A 13,302-nucleotide genomic window follows, 5' to 3' on the forward strand; every position below is an offset into this window, starting at 1 on the left:
TTTTCCAAGCCGTCGATATCCCAAACGCCTAAACGCCCCCCAAAAGTAACGGCAAAGCATCAAAGCGACCCAGTAGGAATCTAACTCCAGGGAGTAAACATCGAAGCCACCCGGAGGCCTAAAAGTGGGGCCACCTTCGAGTTTTTCCGCCGGGGTCTTGGCGCTTCTTGCTCTTGTGGGATGACGTCATGGCATGGCTTGGCATCGCCAACAAGCGCCAAGAACCACCGGCCTGGTCCTTCTGCGGCAAAATGTTCCTTCCAGCCGCGTTGTCCCAACAGACAGGCTGTCCAAAGCAAGAGCATACCGACTCCAACGCTGCGCATAGACACACACTTAAACCTCCTACGCACGCACTGACAGCCGATTTCAATACTAAATCCTCACTTGATTTCGCATGGACAGACCACCCGACGAATTGCTGTTAGTTAAAGCCTTTCGTTCGGGTCAATTTCGGGTCAACCATGCGGAACGTCGCTTAACTTTTTTGGCTTAGGAATCATCTAGTTATGCACAGTACTGTGCTAGTTAACTAAGTTAACTATGTATGTAGATGGTTATAATCCAATTCCTCAAACCGATCATTTCCCCCTCGTGCTAAAAGCAAAAAATAAAATAAAAATAATAGTTGTACATATATCCCCTCATCTTGTAGATTTAATTTAATCTTAAGGATGGAAAGAAGAAGTTTATCACTTGCTGTGTTTGTTGTGCTTGTACATGTTCCATTGTAGGAACTTGCTCTTTGAGAGTAGAGTTTGGACAAATGTTGATGGGGGGGGTTGCCCTGAACTTTAACTAAACTCTTTAACTATTAATAGAGGCAAATAGAGGCACTTCAGGCTCGCCCAGAATGACAGAACTTCCTTTTCGTTGATATTCATGGCTTGGCAACTTAAAATTTCGGGGAGACTCCTTAGACAACATTTTCCTATGGACGCCGGAGCAGATACGAGAAACTTTTATTTTTTTTTACCTTTTGCTTTCTCGATTGCACCAGGACACCTTGTTTTATGCATGATTTCATATAGAATTATTATTATTGGAAAACAACATAGGAACCAAAATGAAGTTGAAGTTGATGAGTCCACCTGGAAGCTTCTCTACAAACAAATTTCAAAAAAGAAAACGCCACATTATATTTTCCCGGCTCCTTTCTTCCTCCCACGAGGTGAAGGTCGCGTGCCCGTGAATGCATTTCGGCAACAAAATCAAGAGCACCGTAGCGACAATAAAACAATAATAATAATAATAATAATAAGGGCCTGGCCCCCAACAACTAAAAATCCAAACCGCGGCTACTCAAAGGGGATAGCCTCGAAGTTTAGCGTCGCCTTGTTCCCGTCTGGTCAAGATCAACGACCAAGGCCTTAGCAAATCTTTTTTTTTTCTCCACTCCTCGCCCGCCGGCCAGTCATTTGCTTCTCTTATTAATTTTTTTTAAAACACCGATATACTCCTAAATCCGGAGTTGTGGGCTTCGGAAGCTTCAATCAAATCAACCAAACAAAGTCTGGGTCCACTCTGTGTGTGGCTGGAGCATCATCCCCAGTCGGCCAGAGCACGTGGTGGGGATCGAAACCGGGCGCAAAAAAAGCAATGGGACGGAAGTCCGTACTACTCTGTATACAATACAACCCTTCTGTGCCCGTACTGCCTGTAGGTAGTAAGGGAGCAGCACGGGGTTATGGCTATGTCTGAACCGTGCTCAGATCTGACTCCGTCATTTGCCAAGTTGACGGATCCCCGGGTGGAAAAAGGAAGGAAGAAGAAAGATCTACAACAATAACCTGGGGGTGGGAAAAAAAAATAAAGAAAGAAAAGAAAAGAAAAGAAACCCATCTTGTCAAGCTCATGCAGGTACCTGCGTTGTCCAGGCACAAGCCCTCGCCGAATTCTAATCAGACTAATACGAATATGGCTAATGCGGCGTGAATCCAACTTTAACAAGCTCGGTCATCCCCGAATACACAAAATGTATAGAATTTACTAGCGGGTTTTTCCCTTGTTTTGTGTGCTCTCTTTTTTTTTTTTTTTTTTTTGGTTGGTTTTGTTTTGTTTTTTGCAGCACAGCCACTTCTCGCCCTCGCTCTATCGATCAACCGGACCTCCGAACTATTTGTTTTCGACGTTGCTGTCTTTCTTGGCGCAGGCTCGGAGCTTGGGACAAATTTTTTCCCAACCGATCAGGCTTGCTATCGAACTACCCATCCGATTCTGCCGTTTTTGGAAAACTAGTTTCCTTTTTGGGGGTTTGGTTTGGTTTGGATTGGATTTGGGCTTATTTTTTTTTATTCATCTTTTCTTTGTAAAAAAAAAATATATAACTATAACTATTCAAACTTATCAATCTTATCACCACCCCACTTAGGCTACGGGTAGGTAAGTAAGTAAGTAAAACTACCTATGTAAACACGAAAAAAGCATTTCTTGCCCATTCATTCTTCATTCTTCGTTCTTCTTCTCCCAGCTGGGCTTTGTCTAGAGGAACCCTCTTTTTGTTTTTGTCAGCATGACGAGCGCCCTTTGATAGATATATGACTCCGCAGCCACGTACTAGTTAGATATGATACATAAGCACCATTTGTATACGCGTCGCAAAAGCGCTACGGCCGAATTGATTTTTCCGTGTCAGCTTTGTTTTTCTCCCTTTTTTGTTATAATTTGATTTTTATGTTCCTCCCCTCTGTGGCAGTATAAAAAGGGGGAGTCACAAAGGTAAGGGGTAGAGAAAAAAGGGGGTAGAGATAAAAACAAAAAGATAGTTAATACAAGATGAAACCCCTTCATGTGATCTACATGTATAAAACCTTGGTTGGGAAACATCAAATCTCGAGATAAGGAACCATCGATCATGAACAGCAAAGTGCTCTCTCTGCACCGGTGAGTACTCTCAACAATGATAGGGGAGGGTTTCATTTCCCATGCTTTTTTCCCGCTACGATGAAACAAGTGGTGGTCCTTTTGCCACATGGCGAAAATGTAAAAAAATGGGCGTTATGTCCGATGACACTAAAAGATGAGGACTCAAATAACATGGTGATTTTTAGCTGCTACTTACTTCCCTGTTTGCTCATGTACTGTACGATTTACAACAGCCCTGGTTTTAAGTTAAAATGGAAAAAAATCTCCCTCAAAAAAAAGCATAATAAAGATAAAAACAACAATAAACACAAAAGCAAAAGCAAAAGCAAAAAATTAAAATCAAGGCAAAAGTAGCATAACCCAATGCTTCATGCTTAGTTTGCCAAGGAGTGACAGATACCTCTAAGAAAACAAATTACGACATCGATGCTCCAGAGACCCCGGGACTCGGCTAAATCCTCAGCCCTATGGAGATGATCGGGCCGAATGTGGTGAACCTTCAGGGGATAAATTATGAACTTAGTTCTACTAGGAAGATCTGAACAGTCCTTGCTCTTCTGCACTATAACTATAATATGTGTGTACCCACCGCCAAAAATACACTTTGCATTGATCATTCAAATCCCTTTCCGTTTTAGGTGGTGGTGCTAACACAACCAAGACATGCTACCATATAAAATTGAACTTTTACAACTAGGTTTAAAAAGGAGAAATTCCCCTAATTACCATTAGGTTTTAAGTTCACAATTTACGCCTTGAAGTTTCACAGAATGGCTTCGTTCGTCGGGAAATGAAAGAGAAAACAATAAGAAAGAAAAAATTCAAATCAAATCCTCGCGTCTCTGACATGTTCTGTCAGTTCTGTTCTCCGGACTTCTATTATCTTCTGCTTTTTTGCAGGGAAAGATATATTCCGGGCTGTGTATTCCTTTGCATTCCTATCTTTTCCTCCTCGCGAACTAAATCCGGTAATATCCATGAATGTGATGTGCATGTGCATGTGCAACAACAAGGGTAGCCCAGGCTCGACTCGGAAGCCTGCAAGGGTCCACTCGCCTGTTAAGTGAAAAATTGGAGTCCCGTCACGGGGACTAACATCCTAGCCCTTGAAAAAACTCAAATGCAACATTTTTCTCGGTGTTTTTTCGGAGGTGGGAAATTTTAGGTGTGGTTTTTTTTTTCTTTCTTTTTTTTTTTAAAAAAAAAAAAACACTTCAGACTCACTCGCTCTTGCGCTCGTTGTATCAGGTCAAAAGTCTTGCTGTTCATCCATCCAAACTGAATCAATCCGCCGTTAGCCGACGGATGACTGCCATCTATGAATGCAGTGCTGATAAATCTTGGTATAGTTTGAACTAAATCTGATTGAATTTTTGAATCATGAATCATGTTTGCAGGTTCGTTGAGACATTGGGCCAATCGGAGCTCAACACTGCGACGGCTTAGCCGGGTCCAACGTTGTGTGTAATTCGAAGAAATCCCAAACTGATCCGGAATTATAGCCGCCCTATTCTGCGGACACCCTACCCGCTAACTCCTTTCGCCGGGAGAAAGAGCCATGTGCTCTTAAAAATTGAGGCTGCTGTCATGACACCCCCCGCGGCAGATACTACTAACACGTATGTATGAACGAGGCAGCTGAATTGAAAGAAGCGATTGCTGGGTGTTTTTCTGTAGATGCGTACGTAGCAAAGTGCCAGGTCGCCGAATTTATGAGCAGGGGTGCTCTTAAGTCTGCAGCCAACTCGACGGAATTAGATGGGAGATTATCGATTGATTGATAAAAACTTAGACTAGATCTTTGCGGTTCCAAGATCCCGTATATTCTGGGTCAGACTCATGAACAAGTCGTCAGGAAGGAGATCGTTGGTGTGAGCAGGGAGGAGGGCCCCATGTTTTTTTTTTTACAAAAATTAGCCGAAGCAATAATATTCGGTTGAAAGATTCAAATAATTTACTTGTTATTGAATTTTTACCGCTTTTGAATACCTTGAATACAGACAAGCATGGGAATAAAATACTGTAACCGAGCTGCTCAGCCACCAGCCACACACCCCCGGAAGCCACTCGTTATCTGCCAGAGATCACCAAAGCTTCTGCACTGCACTTCGCTCTTTTCAACCCGATCGCCATCACCATCTAGATGCCGGCAAGGGAATGGTTCCTATTTCGGAAACCTGCTGTTTAAACCTTTCGTTTTCTCCGGGGTTGTCAGAGACTTAGGGAAAAAAAAATTCAATTGAAAAGTATAATAAAGCCCTTCAAAAAATTCAACCGCAAAAGGACCCACTTTTATTTAGCAGTTGAATCTAGATCGTCCATCGCAAGCTCTGTGAGGGTCAAGTGACAACTTTTGATGAACCTAGTACCGAGTCATCATCATCATCATGAGCATCAGCATCATCAAGTATCCTGAGACCATGACAAGTCCTGATGTTTCGACTGCACATGCTGCAAACATAGGGTAAAATTCGGCCATCCAATTCCCTGATTTTAGTTACCGAAACCAAATTTTCAGATATGCTTTCTCAGGCTGCAAACACATACTTCAAAACTCTCCATGTAACTGATCAATACCAAGTACCACTGAATGAAAAAAGAAGCATAATACCTAACTATCTCTTTTGCCATTTGCTACGATCTATACTTACTTACTGCTTAACATTATTAACATTACAATACATCTGAAGAATGGCTTTTTTTTTGTTTCATGTCAACTATTATTCCTTTCAAGGCTATCAATTAAATTGAGACAATGCATCTCGATGTTGGCATTCTGAAACCACTTCTACATATATACTAGTAATTGAACAATAATATTCATTAAAAAAAGAATAATGGCTGCCAGTATCAGTTACAAGAGGGGAAAAAAATAGTGTTTTATTTAATACAAAGCGAAATACGAAACAGCCTGAAGGAGCTGGTACATAATGGACCCTGATTTTTGGAAGTTCATTCTAAGCACACTCCACCTCCCGCAAACCATAAAAGGCCTTTTTTGGTCACACGCGAGAACAAAGCCTATTCTTCTTTCCATATCCATATGCAACTTTATTGAAGGAGCTGCAAGTACTGTACTCCATACAAAGCTGAAAGATGCTACCTAGCTTGCATAATAGAGGAAGTCACAAGCTGAATTACGAAGACCCCCAGAAAGAAAGAAAAGAAAGAAAGGACAAATCAAAACAAGACGGAAAAACAAAAGCAAAGCGCTGTGTTTACCCCGTGGAAATCTTTGTTGAATTTTCACACTAAGAGTTAGCCAGATTGTGATGCAAGATCTTCGCCTATCTAATCTGTATGTGCCCCGTACTCTATGTAAAGTTAGAGAGCTTTTGCTGCAACAAATGCGTCTCAAGCTGCAAACGCAGCAGGCTTTAGCGACGCCACCAGCATGGTAGACATGGGTCATTCCTACTTGCCAACCTATATGCCAAAGTCAAAAATGCGGGTTCCTACATACAGCTATCTGGAAAAGAAAAGAAAAAAAACCTGGTTTCTTGCTGGCAAGTAGGTATTCGCTGGCTGGGTGGTTCGCTTGTGGTTGTTATCGTATCTTGCATGCTTGCATCTTGCATCTTGCATCTTGCACCGCCACATCTCCAGCAGATCTGAAAAATAGGGCAGCAAAACTAGCCTCATCTTGCAGATCCATAGCTGTTGTGAATCTGGATACTTTTTGTGGGGAAGCGCTCGTTTAGGCAAAGCGGAAGCATATCCATTTCCTATTCGGTGCCCTGATGTGGCTGGTTTTCACGGCCACACTTTCCAAGCTGGATTATTATTGCAAGATCGGCCGGCAAACAGCTACGTGGCTAGTGCAAGCACAGAGCGAAAAGGAAAAAAAGAAATGTGCAGCACCATTAGCTGTGTAATACAATCCACTAGTCGATCCGTGTGGTGGTGGTATTTGCGATAGAGCTAGGGCAGCTCCTATTGACAAGTGGGTCGGCTGCCAACCTCAGGCATCAAAAATGTGGCGTCCGATCTGTGGCTTGTTGTTTTCTTCGGCAACGATCCTTTGGGTATTTATTTGGATGGGATTTGGAATCATTTCCTCTCAACCCTGGCGATCTGCTGACTGGAAGCCAGGCAAAGGAATGTAATATCAATACGGAGTACAGATTACACTCGGCCGAATTATAGAGAAGCGACCGTGTATAATTTCCCCACCACTCGGAGAAATTCAGCGGGAGTCACATAATCTTATTTTGTAAATAATGATGATGATGATGATGATGATGATTATGATGATAATATTTTGGTCATTTGATCTTTATAACCACACCTAGGTACTCTATACATGTACAAGCGAACCAGTGATTTGTGATTTGAAATTTGCTCTACTCGACCACTCTAGAAACAACCAGGTTCTTCTAGAACACTTCGCTTCCCCATTTTTTTTTCTTCAAGCGTCTGCCCTATGCGCACTGGCCCTCCGTTGCATGCAACATGTCAAGCCCTATGCATGAATTTTTCACTTCGCCTTTCAATACAGGTGAGTTCTCCAATGAACTGGGTCAAAACACCTGCCATTGCTTGACTAGCGTTTGAAAAAATTTTCCTCTTTGCATGCGAGAATCCCTGCTAGTGCAGGGCCGTAGCTTAGCTTCGCCGAACATTGTAGCATGATGCCAATGGGAGTGTGACATTCGGCACTTTGTGGGATCTCCCAGAAGTAAAAAAAGCAGTAGCTGCATTTGGTGCCTTTGCCTCCGGGGATTTTTCTTTAGCGGGAGCCAGGAAACAAAATTTTTCAGCCGGCTCGCTTGTGCCTTATTCTTAAAACCCGATCGCCAGTGGATATATCGGCAGCCCCATTGTTTCGGGTTTTACCCTTGGATTTTTTTTAAGACCGGATTTGCTTGGCGTTTTCCCAACTTCATCAGTCTCGAAAAAGAAAAGAAAAAATTCTTTGACAACAGCGACAACTGCGGATACAAGGAACACACCCGCCAATTCAACTCACCAGACTATCTTCGTATTTCCTACGGTAATAATGTCCGCTTGAGGCCTGTATCGTCTTCCTGAGCAATGCATGTGGCTTAGGCCTCATTCTTCGTCATGTTTGGGAAGTTCGTCATCTTGTCTTCCCAAACATGACCATGCTGGCCACAGCATCAGGGATGCTGAATATATTCAGCTATCTTATTACTATCAAGGGGGCAAAGGATATCATCCTCAATCCTTTGCTCTGGTTATTTTCATTTGAATAATGATGACAAGGGTAATTGGACCGCGAGGAAAAGCTCCCCGATGTTTCGCCCTGGCTCAACCGCCGGCTGCCATTTTCTGCGTCTCATAAGCTGAAAAACAGGATGGAAGTAGTCCTCCGTACATGCCACACCATGCAATATTTTCTTTCTTTCCAGGTGGACATGGATTAATTCACGACAAGAGGACGTATTCTTGTCTCCCCTCTCCTCGTTTCTTTTGGAAGGAATCCTGTTTTCCGCATTCCCGTTCACCTCGCCGTTTTCCCGCCCATATATCCAGCCACTGGACGGGTGGCGCAGGGTTCACTACGTTCCGGGATCTTGGTTGATCCTGGCTCCATTGTCATCTCTAACCTCATGGTTGGGTCAATGTGGAAACGAATGGACCAGGATTAATATTCAGTGGTTTGTTGATATTCGAGTTAGCATGATCAGTTAGCTTCTTTGCCCCGTTCAGATGCCGGGATATGATCCTCTTCCTCATCCTCAAGCTGCCACTTGCAAATCTAATTCGATACCACCAGCCTCAGACCCTGCCGGCCAGAGACGGTCTGACAGGAGAGCAAGGAGAACAGTGCGCCAGACGGGAGGGGAACGCTCCTCCTGATCGCCGTGCTGGTTGGATGGTATTCGTCACTCGTCGCGGGTTTGCCACAGCTGTCTGTCCCGCGGCTTGGGTTAGCGTTTGTTTTGCCGTGCTAGCTTTCCACGATAGGAAAGTGAGGGCAAAGTTCTTTATCATGTCTTTCTCCTCCTTCAATACCCCCTGTCTTCCCCAATCAAAGTACTACGTACCCATGATAACAACACTTCTGCAGCAGAAACGCCACTTGGCATGTCTCCCAGCCTCATATATTGTCGCTTACTCCCGAAAGTCGTGAGAAAACTGGATGTATCACATGGGAAAAGAGATTCAGGGAACAAAGCTACTAGCCACTACCTTAGTTTAAATGCTAAAATGATAATGCTTGAGTAACGGGAGTCTCTACCCTTGCATGAGCCAACCAGGTCAGAGAACATACGGATATCCAGAATCGTTTTCACCTCTGGTCACAGGCCGGTCCGCGCTACTGGGAAGCCGACGGCGGAAGACCAGGTTCCTTCCATGGATAGATAGGTGGCGAGCCATTCACTTGCACGGAGTAGAGGCACCGCGGTGGGAGAGACTGACCATATGAAAGTAATCAGCCAGCCTCTTTATTCAGTTACTTCTTCACTTCCGAATTCTCTCGCTCGTGATTTCGCCAGCGCGATGTAGCTAAGAAGCTATCCATTGGTTTTGCTACAGTCTGCTCCTTTCCTTGCCCTTTTTGCTTTTCCTTAAAAAGTCGGGGCGCCGAATGAGAAACGCCAGCGTGAATTCCCCAACCCCTGGAGGCCACAGAAGGTGGCGGTGTAGATGGGAGGGAGGCTTTGATAGGATATCAAGGCACCGTTTGGATTGGAGAGCTCTGTGCCTATGCCGCTCAACTGGAAAAAACGGCATCTATATTCATCTCTGCCGCGTGTTGCTGGCAAATTCCTACAGGGGGTGCAAGCTACGTCTACTCCGCACGCAGTACGGGAATGTTCCAATGGGAACACCCGCCCCATTCTTCGATGTATCGCAGGTCCGATGTCGAGAAATTGGCCACATTGCACCGTTGCATAGCTTCTTCTCTGTGGGGCCCCACGAGAGGGCATAAAAACTAAATCCTGTATCGCTTTTGTGATATCAGATACGGGAAATCGGCGGGACACCCTTTGACTGCGAACTGATATTGGCAAGCGTCCTTACTGCAAAATGGGTGGATGGAGTTGAATTTCAGGTATTCTATCATCCCATCTACCCATCCTCACATTCGCCCTTGCGTCTTCATCAGCCCCTTTTTTCCATCACGTATCGACCTCTGTTGGCAAGGAAGCCCACTTCTCCCGTTTTCATTTCATGGCCTTTTTTTGGACCACATGAGGTGCGACATTCCTCCTCGTTGGTGTTCATTATTGGAACCCTCTTCGCCCAAAAAATTGTTTGCACCGTGGAACCATTTTGATTAGAAACGGGTGCCCTTTTTGCAATTCTTGTTTCTAATGAGCTCCATTCCATTACACTTACATCATTGGAAAATTGACAGGGACTCTCATGTAGGAAAAGATCTCGCGTCTAGTATTCAACACTCCTATGCTTCAATCCACTCGCCCGATGCGTTATACTGGCTAATCCTACTTCCAGAATCACTCTTTCCCACCGCCCTTCCCGCATAGTACGAGACATGGGTCCTGTGCCCCGGATAAGAGAGTCCCCATTTCCAAATATGATATGCTTCGTCTTCCATCTAGTGATGATAGCAGAAGCCTCCTCCTGCACTGGGGGGCCCACGTGGATATAGCTCGAGGAAATATGAACTGCAAATGCTCCTTTTGAAAATATCAATATAGGTGTTCCTGAACACCTGAACATAATAAGACCTTCGAGGAAACCCGAACGCACCCAATCCCTTTTCTTTTATCAGGCGCAATTCCATTTTGACGGGAGTCGTCTTAATGAAATGGATTATTATGGCAATGCGCCCAATATGTGGAATGAGAAAATGAAGTAGCATGTCCTACAATCTATCCCCTGAATCACGGCACGATCTTTTGCTAGATACTTTGAACAACTGAGAATCAATATCCCCAGCTTTCTTTCCTCCTTAACTCTCCTTCCTCTCCAGAATCCCCCTACGCGCGCACCATTCAATACACTTTAAAAGCAAACTCATCCCCGATTCGCCAATCAAAATGTACCTGGTTTTAACAACCAAATGCTAAAATCCAACTGCAAAAAAACTACGCAATGCAAATTGCAGATAATATCGAAAATACAAATATAAAGGGATCTACATGCTCCCTTTATCCTCGTCTCCCGCGCCGAAGAAGGGTAAGTGGAAGAAGGAATATTCTCGAACGTGGATACAAAACAAGCACATATGAATGACGCACCAGCTGGGTCACTCTCACTCACATCCTCACATTTCTCTGAAAACTGCCAAAGCACGATCAAAGAGTCTCTTCAATCTAATCTTGATGATAGCGAGAATTGGTTCGTTGCTTAGTTTGGACGCCAGCTCATCGGGCTCTTTTGGCATCTCCCCCCGGAACATGCCATGAAGGTCCATTGCCTCTGGATAGCAAATTTGTCACTAGCATGCTTCGAACTATTGTTTTGACCAGCTCCCATCAGTTGACCTGCATAGATCTCCATATTCGGCAAACAAAACTGAGCATGCAGGATGGGTACATTGTTAGTTATGAAACAGAGGAACGTCTTTTGAAGTTCTTACAAAGGAAATGTGCGAATAATATAAGGAAGTTAACTTCCAACTTATATGAGTGGATATCCATATCCCCTTTTTTTTCCCAGCATGTTTTGAGAGGTACAAATATGGCGCTGCATTGACCCAGACGAATATTAACTTCTACTGTTCACCAGTTGAGGCCATGCTCTACATACAAATGTGCCGGAGAGTTACAAGGTCATGTAGCACCATGTTGAACTATGTTTTATATAACTTTCCTTGCCAGCCATCAGGAAAGGAGTCATAAAATGGCCAGTAGTTGAACTTCACTACGTGGATGATCTTGGATACCTACCAAGGGAATACCGCTCCTTGTGCGGAGGAATGAGGGGCAAGGGTGATGGGCTTGCTATGTTAATATCTTCCCTATTTTCAACTTAGTCGCACTTTTGCCCGCCATTGCAGAAAGAACTTATCTGTCGTCTTCTAAATTTTACTATTTAACAGATGTTTGAAACTGATCATACCTTTTCTCAAATAAGATCATCCCGTTCGGTAAGGTCTACTTGTCGGAACTGGATAATGTCCGAATATTGACCCAAATATACTGAATATCGATAGATAATTGAATTGACTATTATCACTCCGATAATTACATGATAACTAGGCGATATCTATAGGGAAGAGAATGCTCAATCATATGAGAGGGGCCGTGCTGAGATTCAGCGGGGCAGTGCTCAGGTTTCAAATAGCGAGATGTTACAAGATTCTTGATATAGCTATGAGATATTATCTCCGACACTACTTCTTCTGACATCAAAATGTGTGGGAGATGTACGGATTTCTAGCCCTGCATGGAAAAAGAAACCTGCAGCCACCAGGTTAGTTGAACCGGTACTCTGCTGGCTTTTAAATTCAACCCTTGAGATGTGTTGAGAACCTTTGGCCTGGAATACGAGCAACTGACTGCTCAGGCTTATGTTAGATCCTGACTCCCTTCAACTGATATATGCTGCATAGATCCCCCTAGAAACTATCTTTTAACTCCTCCGGCAATTGAACATGGAGGGTCTCAGCGACTCCAGCCTGAGAAAGTTCCAGATGTTGTTGGCGATTGGCGGCAATAGTTGATCCTCAAGCAAAATCATTGAAATAAGACAGGTGGTGCATCCTGAAGCAACATGAGTTGATCGCGTCCTTACATCTCTGAGATGACAGTGGAAGAATCCTGGAAGGCGGAATATCGTCGGTGTCTTGGCGCGCGATTCACCAGATTCAGCCCAACAACATCTTTCTTTCTTTCAAGAAAGACTACCTCGCAAATGGAGACCTGCTATCGATATCAAAATACTCTCCCTGTTGGACGGGACAATGAACACCGCTACTCAACCTCATGTGTCTCATCATCCTTCATCAGATCTCACTGGAAAGACATCAGTTCAGCCTCGACGCGTCAAATACGCGAACATATGAGGCTTTTGCTCTAACTCTAGAATCACCATCACGGCAAAGCAAAGAATAATATCGATATCATTATTAAAATCAGTCGTGCAACTGAATCCTTATATTCGTCTCCGAAAAGAACTTATCCCGGAGTTAAGCAGCTAACTCTCTGTTGAAGCATATTAAGTCCAGCGGAGCCCAACGGGTTCCAGCGATCCGGAGGTATTAAATCGATGCAATCCATCGCAACTTTATATCCGGTGGAGTTTATAAACCACTTCCGATCCTCTATTTCCATAACCGTGATACATCAGATGGTAATGGATACCGGAGACTGGATATGCACTCAGCGCTTTGCCGCTACGCTCTTGGGTCTACGGCCGTGAAAGCAACGGACTGAAAACTCCTTTTTAAATCCGTTTGTGCAGTCATGAGATAGGCGTCAGCCTCAGCCCGCGCTTATGTGCCATACGAAACGCATGACATGCTTGGATTGTCCGAAGATGATATTTGATTTACGA

At 44.0% G+C, this 13,302-nt stretch overlaps 3 protein-coding genes across 3 annotated transcripts; 2 read left to right on the top strand and 1 right to left on the bottom strand.

The window, feature by feature from the left end:
* Window positions 1–8,548: 8,548 nt before the first annotated feature.
* On the top strand, window positions 8,549–8,962 carry HCBG_03884 (uncharacterized protein; the record flags this gene model as incomplete). The annotated part of the gene is made up of 1 exon (XM_045430933.1): window positions 8,549–8,962. The coding sequence occupies one exon, from the start codon at window positions 8,549–8,551 to the stop codon at window positions 8,960–8,962; it is 414 nt and encodes a 137-aa protein (XP_045289076.1).
* Window positions 8,963–9,286: 324 nt separating this feature from the next.
* Window positions 9,287–10,205, bottom strand: HCBG_03885 (uncharacterized protein; the record flags this gene model as incomplete). The annotated part of the gene is made up of 3 exons (XM_045430934.1): window positions 9,287–9,492; window positions 9,515–9,828; window positions 10,177–10,205. The coding sequence occupies 3 exons, from the start codon at window positions 10,203–10,205 to the stop codon at window positions 9,287–9,289; spliced, it is 549 nt and encodes a 182-aa protein (XP_045289077.1).
* Window positions 10,206–11,845: 1,640 nt separating this feature from the next.
* Window positions 11,846–12,811, top strand: HCBG_03886 (uncharacterized protein; the record flags this gene model as incomplete). The annotated part of the gene is made up of 4 exons (XM_045430935.1): window positions 11,846–11,893; window positions 12,171–12,219; window positions 12,359–12,432; window positions 12,557–12,811. The coding sequence occupies 4 exons, from the start codon at window positions 11,846–11,848 to the stop codon at window positions 12,809–12,811; spliced, it is 426 nt and encodes a 141-aa protein (XP_045289078.1).
* Between the last annotated feature and the right edge of the window lie 491 nt (window positions 12,812–13,302).

Source organism: Histoplasma capsulatum (genome assembly GCF_000150115.1).
Source record: "Histoplasma capsulatum G186AR genomic scaffold supercont2.4, whole genome shotgun sequence".
Classification (NCBI taxonomy): domain Eukaryota; kingdom Fungi; phylum Ascomycota; class Eurotiomycetes; order Onygenales; family Ajellomycetaceae; genus Histoplasma; species Histoplasma capsulatum.